Source organism: Fukomys damarensis, unplaced genomic scaffold (assembly GCF_012274545.1).
Source record: "Fukomys damarensis isolate Sample0158 unplaced genomic scaffold, DMR_v1.0_HiC HiC_scaffold_39, whole genome shotgun sequence".
Taxonomy (NCBI): Eukaryota; Metazoa; Chordata; class Mammalia; order Rodentia; family Bathyergidae; genus Fukomys; species Fukomys damarensis.
In genome coordinates this window covers 6,531,405-6,538,484 of record NW_022900951.1, presented here as the reverse complement: position 1 = coordinate 6,538,484, position 7,080 = coordinate 6,531,405, and the positions used below count along the sequence as shown (strand labels likewise).

The following is a 7,080-nucleotide window of genomic DNA, read 5'->3' as shown; positions in this document are numbered from 1 at the left end:
CTTGTCTGTGGATTATTAGAAGACCTATCTTTTTCTCTATAAGATTACTGTCTCCTAAGTTAAAACTCTCCAGGCAGCCTCTCAGTCCCCTGACCCTAGGAGGCCCAGAAGTAGTGCACTGCTTTACCAAGAGCAGGTACACAATTCAGGTTTTGACAATACTGAACCAGTAAGCACATAATGTAATTCATTAATATTTATTTCTCATAAACTGTAGAAAATAGCTAAAAACCAAGCATAAGTCATTTAATTTTACAGAACAAGATGGAATAAAAAAGGGCACAACTTAGTATCTTTTATAATTTCCAATATCTCAACTGATGTCAGATATATTAAGGTTGATTTCTTTCACATTTCCAAAAAAGTCTATATAAATATAACGTTTTGTTACGCCACATGACGATATAAAATTGATGGTTTTAAAATCTGTTTTATACACCAACAGCAGTATATTACTTAACCTCATAAATGGCATAACATGTGTGAAAAGTATTGTTTGACTATCAGAATACTGTGTGTAATTAAATCTACGTTAAATGAAACAATACTTGTTAAACAGCATAAGCTTCAATGAATAAAAGAATACCTTGTCAGGTTATATATTAAAAACAGTAACAGACAGATAATACATTCTGGTTTCCCTACAGACCCATTACAGCACCAACCTTCTTCCCATGGCATTCTCAGAACAAACCACTCTTGGAATAACAAGCGAACAAGCCACGTCTCACATGACTAAGTATGGGAGAAACTGCTGCTCAGGGCACTGTAACTTATAGTTTCCCTTGAACTGGAGGCAGCACTCAGGGCAATACTAGCTAGTGCTTTCTCTTCTTCCTCTAGCAGAGCCTTTGCAAACTGAGATGGGAAATCACATGGGTCGGCGCCCAGAAACTTGTCCACAAAAGCCAGGACTTTCATCTTGCTGGTTTCAGCATAGGCTCTTGGGCCCCAGAGGAATTCATACTGTGGAAGATCACTGTTGGCCACCAGCCGGTATTCCACATACTTTTCCTGCACAAATTCTTTGGTGATGACCTTCCCCGGCTCCCCAAACAGAAAGTGATTTTTCCCAGAATACATCCCTGCCAGATTCAACGCTTTCCACATCTCCTCTTCAGGGGCACGGTTGCCCTTCATGAAGATCACACCCAGGACAAGCATCAGGAGCCCAGTCTTGGGCATGCCTTCTTCACCACTTCGCATCCCATCGTAGGTGAGGCCCAGCTTGATGAAGACACCGTAGCAGTGGCTGATGGGATCCACTTCCTTCACATCTAAGCCAAAGATCATCTCCATGCGCTCACAGGCTCGCAGTAAGATCTGGGCGAAGTGTGCTTCATCCTCTTGTGCTTCATCCTCTTGTATGATAACCTTCAACATATCTGCCTTCCTTATTGGCTCTTTCATCTGATACTTGAGCAGCATGAAACTCACTAAGAAGGACACTTTCTCATCCACAGCACTGCGGGGCACATTCCCAGGGGCTGCTGCAGCCTGTCTGGTACTTGAGATCTGCTCATTTCCTTGGCTACTAACAGCCTCCGCAGAATTGCTCAGAGACAAACAGAAATGCTGAAGACCCTCAGAAGTATTGGGCGTCTCAGCCATAGGTGCCTCCTTCAGAGAACTGGGAACAAGAGGATGGGATGAGGAGGCTAATTTGTCTTTCTCAGCCCAGAAGACCTGTGCAGTCTCTAGGCCTCTGGCCTCGCTGTGTATCTGAAGGTCTTCATCCTCTAGGCATTCTAGATTTGCCTGACACTGAGACATAATGATGTGAGTGAACAGTAGGAGGGAGAAAAGATGAAAAAGTATGGCCAAGGAAGAATCACTACCTAAGGGTAAAGAGAGGATGTCAGTGTCCCCAGCATTACTACTCAACTATAGCGGCTCTGATGGAAGCTACTACCAATAACAGACTCTGCCTGAGAAGGGTGCTTATAAGACCTCACTAGACTCCTGTGATTCTGATTTCTATGTCCCCGAGAAACCCAGAGGACGAAGGACCAATCCTCTAGAGGGCACTGCCACTGACTTGAGAATCCTCAGGGAGCATAGGAGAGAGTTGCGGTTGGGCTCTGTATCACGCTCCACTTCACTACTGAGGAAGGTGGTGCCATCACTCTATCACCAGAGTTTTCACTAACCTGTCAACTAGTAAGGCCAGAGCCACCTCCTCTATTATAATATCAAACCGCTTACTTGGAGCAATCTAACATCTGAGAAACTGAAGCAGATGTATGTTACTACTATCTACATCTTCTCTTCCTGGAGTTTCCAATGCCTCACAACACAGGACAGAGGATGTAAGAGATGTAACTGTATCCAGGCAGGGGTGCAAAATTCTTTTATCAATTTGCTTTTACCCTCTTTGACCACTGTATCTGCCTCCCCAAGACACCGAATGTTTTAGCGAGGAATCTTGTGTAACTCAATCCCTTCCCTATACACTGTCATGACTGAAAATAATGCTGGGATAGACTTTTTGGGGATCCAGCTTTTTTGTAACGAGTGTTCCTTCAGTTCTCATTTATATTTCCTTCTTTTGCTTCCAGTGGGTCTTCAGGCCTACCCACTCCCTTAAGCAAATCCACATCCTCTAGCCACAAAAACAGATCTCTATCTACCTTGCCTGCAAATAAAGTGAGGAGAGACACTGTGTATGCACCACCACTGGTTCTTCCCTGGAATACTTGCAAGGGATAGATGGTAGAGAATCCTTTGTTCTCGGGGGACCCAGAGGTTACCTTCAAGGCCTTACTAAAACCGCTAACAGGATCTACACACTTTCATCTGCTAACGTGATATGACATAGGCATATGGATCAAGAACAATTCTGACTGAAAACTCCCAGAACTAAAACGGGGCAACTGTTTAGCTGAAATCTGCCTATAGCTCCTGGGCTTGATAAAGTTCTCAGGGTACTGTGATCATCCTATGTCCTCGCGTGGATTCTTTTTAGTCCTTACTCCAAGTCTCCATATACATCCTTCACATTTCCCAGGCACCATGTACACTGGAGTCTCAACGTGCAATATTCATACCAACACCACCACTTCCTTAAAACACCAGTGCATGAGGCTGAGCTGATGAGACTTTGGGCCATTCTTATCCAGATCCTCTAATGGAATGAAAAGGAGACTGTAGCCAGTACATCAATTCTCACTTATACTTAGGCGGGTAGTCAATACCTTCCTCCGTCACAGTCAACAACACGGGTCTTTACAGTGTATGCATTCTGTCCTTTAAACTTGTAGGGTGTGGGGAAAGGTATGTTATCAGGACCTCTACCTTGGGTCCTAGCCTGTGAGATGTCACAGCACATGGTGAATTCAAGGACAGACAGAAATGAGACTTAGAGTGGAGAAACTGAGTCTTAGGTCCTGGACAGTGCTGCCAAGCACAAAGGCCCCAAGCACATCCAGTATTTATTGAATACAATTGTGGGAAGGAATAGGGAGTAGGTATGCTTTGAAGGCATCTAGTAAAATACTGCCAAACACCTGGCACGACGGCGCCAGGCAGGGCTGTAAGGGAGTCAGCACTGCTTAACTTGCTAGGATAGAAGAAATCGGTACTGGGACCAGGTGCAATTAGTAAGTAATCCACAAGGTCAGGGAGAAGCAATGGTTCAGGGAAAAGTATTTCAATTGGGGTCACACTGACCTCAGCTGCACATAACTCAGCAGAGCCCTGCTACTTCACAGACCAGGAGCTATGTTTCCATGGCAGCCATTAGCAAAGGAGCAATACCAGCCCAACTTTGCTAGCTGACATGCCCGTTTGAGTCATGCAGGGCTTTGGTCTGACTCCTGATGTAAATAAATATATTATTTATTTATGGGAGGCAAGAAGCATGTGCCACCCATAGCCCGCTGGGTAGGGATGTCCGCTACATAAACTGACATGGCTAACTTATACCAAGTAATTTTGTCATTGTGACCATTCAAGAAGAATCAGAGACATCACATGCAATTATATTTGTCTCAATTTGGGGATCACTCTGTTCTAGGATATGTGTTGTCTTTATGCAGGATTTTTTCCCTTTATCAATACAATATTTGGATATGTCACTTCTTCAGATAAAAACCTCTAAAAACCTACATTTATCTTGCATGAAATGCACAGATAGCATAGCCTGACTGGCTTGCCCAAACCTTTCTGCAGCTCAAAGTACAAAAAAACAGGACAATGACCAGACCACATCTTTGAAATGCTGCTTCCCTGGGCTCTCAGTCAGTGTTTAATCCTTCTCTACTGAGCTACAGTCTCCAATTCTGATAACTATCATCACTTCTTCCAAAAAAAGGTCTCACATCCATGAGACAACTGGGAAGGAGGGGATAAAATGTCTCATACATCTACCAAACCTGGCTTAGCTGTGCTCACACCAAAGGGAAGATCTCTGCATAAAGGTAGGTAGACTCCTCACACCTCTTTAGGATTCTCACTCTGATCTTGGCAGGCTTTCTGACTCATTCTCCAGCTGACCTGATGGGATGTGGTCTCTACACAGCGAAATACTGCCCTCCCTGGAAGTCCAAGAAGGAAAAGAAGGAACATCTCTTCAGGAGATGCCTGCCTGAGACACCCCGAACTGAAAGCAGAAATGGAGTTTGTTTGGTCCCTTTTGTACATAAGTGGGTGATAGCTTCGGTCTTTGAACTCATCTCGGCTCCTATGCACTTACTCTTCTGTTGACCTGAGGCTACCTTTCATACCAGGACACTCACTTCCCTGAGACAAATGAAAATCAAATGAGAGTGCAGAAATTCTGACCATTCCTGCCAGGAGGTTCCAATGGATTAATAAAGAGCCAGAGTAGTAGCTGAGAGAGTCCCAAATGCATTGTAATACATGTTTGCTTAGTCTTCACTCAATGTCTACACTCTGGCTCTTGCTCCTTATGAAACCCTCTTTGCTGGCCTGACTATGCCCCTACCCTTATACTAAAGACTCAAATTCTAGTGAAAACCTAGCAAGAATTAATTAGATATTACATATATATAGCCTAATATCCCACAATGCACAACATAGGTGCATATTGCGGGGCCACCTGTGTTCTGAGCTGGGTGGCTCTCTCACTACTAATTCAGAGTTCTTACCTTAAATCCTTTGAGAATGTGGAAATCTAGGTCTGATAATCAGGTCACACCCTTTTGAACAAAAGCCCTCCTCTAAAAAATAAAAATACATGAAAATACGTGTTTGTGTGTAAATATATATATATATATACACACACACACACACACATATACACACACGCATATATATATATATATATGTATATATATGTATGTATATATGAATGACGAAGTTATTTGACTTGTACGTTCCTGTCCTATGTTCTTCCCAGAGTTGATCAAAGGGTTTGTGTAGATTCAGGATGACACTGTAGCCCAGAGTTTAGATGAGTCTTCTGTCAGGGTCTTAGATTCTCACAGGCCTAGGATTTATTTATCTGACCGGAATTTACCCTCCCACCACAAATCTCTTTCCCACTGAGCATCACGTTGTTCTGAGTGAGTGGCTAGCTCTGCTGAAAGCTACCCAGAGCTCCATGCGAACTGTGAGATCACACATGTGCCTGTGTCACTTCCTTCAGATATATTTTGCTGAAACCTGTGAAAACCTGGCATTACTTCAGTTGAATCTGATGGACTCTCCTTACATACTTTGAACAAAACTTTTACTGGTCATCTGTTCTGTTGGTCTCCCCAAGCTGACATTACAGGAATGGCCTTTTGGATCCTCTTGTCAGCTACTGGTTATTCTCACAACCCTTACATGGGTTTCTCATATTGAAAGTGGCTGTAGAGGCTGGGGATGTAGCTCAGTGGCACTGTGCTTACCTGACAAGCACATGGTCCTGAGTTCAATCTCTGGTACCGGATCAGAAAAGAAAAGAAAAGAGAAAAGAGGCTGTACATGTGTTGCCTATTATCTATCATCACTCAAGATCTTGACTTTCTCACAAAGCCCCAAAGGAATTTTTGAGACACCCTAGGCATACGACATCCAGAACAGACAAGACCCAGGTACTGTGGCACACTATTTGCCTTGGGGTGGGCACAACCTTAAGAATTCCCTCAGCTGGCTCCTTATAGGCCCTCAGAATTCCATCAAAGATGGAGCCAATGCCCTCCTTAACTCATACTCAGCAGCTTTGGCAGACAGGACCATCAAACTGTTTTAGAAATACTCTGCTAATATCTCTAAATTCCCTACAACTACTCACCCAATTATTGTTTCCATAATCCTGGACATTTTCTTCATATACCAAGTGCCCATCTGCATTTGCCATGAGCCAACACTCCACTCTTTCTTTACTGAAAGCATTTCTCAATGCAACCAAACTATCATTTTATCAAAAGCCACTGAGACTATCAACCTCACCAGTCAATTATAAAGTCTCACCTGAGGCAAATGGAAAGTCACTCAATTTGTTAATTTCTCTAGACGGTCTACAATTTAAATCTCTTCCTCAAGCCTAAATTACTCACAAGCCCTCTAGATTATTTCCATCAGATCTCATTAACATCTCATCCCCAATAACTCTGTCTTAATACAACCTGTAAAGGGGGCTCTCTTAGCCAGTTCCATCTTGGTCTGGAAAAGGGAACCTAATCCTTCAGCCTCAAGGGGGTTATACTTTACAGCACCTATGTCATTACATCTCACAATCTGCCTATTTCAAATAGCAACCTTTCTCCCTTGTGGCTAAAAATTCTACCTGTGCCTAATTGGACAGGAACTTGTACGTTGGCCTATTTGTCCCTCAGCATTACTGTAACCCTTAACAACCCATCCCTCCCCTTTCATGTCACAGACATCTGGCGAAAGTGGGCAATCACCCTAACTGCCCTTTTCATAATATTAGAGATATGCACAGAAGTAGGTGAAAAAACTGGCCACTTCTCTCACCTTTCACCAAAGTTTATCACAGGACCGACAGGAGAGCCTCAATAAAAAACCTCATAATTCTTAATCAAGATTCAGAACCAATAGGAACATTCATGTTCTGAACAATGATGCATTTCATTTTGACAACAGCGCAAAACCTCACCCAACACCACC

General features: G+C 43.2%; 1 protein-coding gene across 1 annotated transcript; it reads right to left on the bottom strand.

Moving 5' to 3' along the window:
* Window positions 1-735: 735 nt before the first annotated feature.
* LOC104867919 (melanoma-associated antigen B16) lies at window positions 736-1,773 on the bottom strand. The gene has a single exon (XM_010632467.1). The coding sequence runs from the start codon at window positions 1,771-1,773 to the stop codon at window positions 736-738; it is 1,038 nt and encodes a 345-aa protein (XP_010630769.1).
* Between the last annotated feature and the right edge of the window lie 5,307 nt (window positions 1,774-7,080).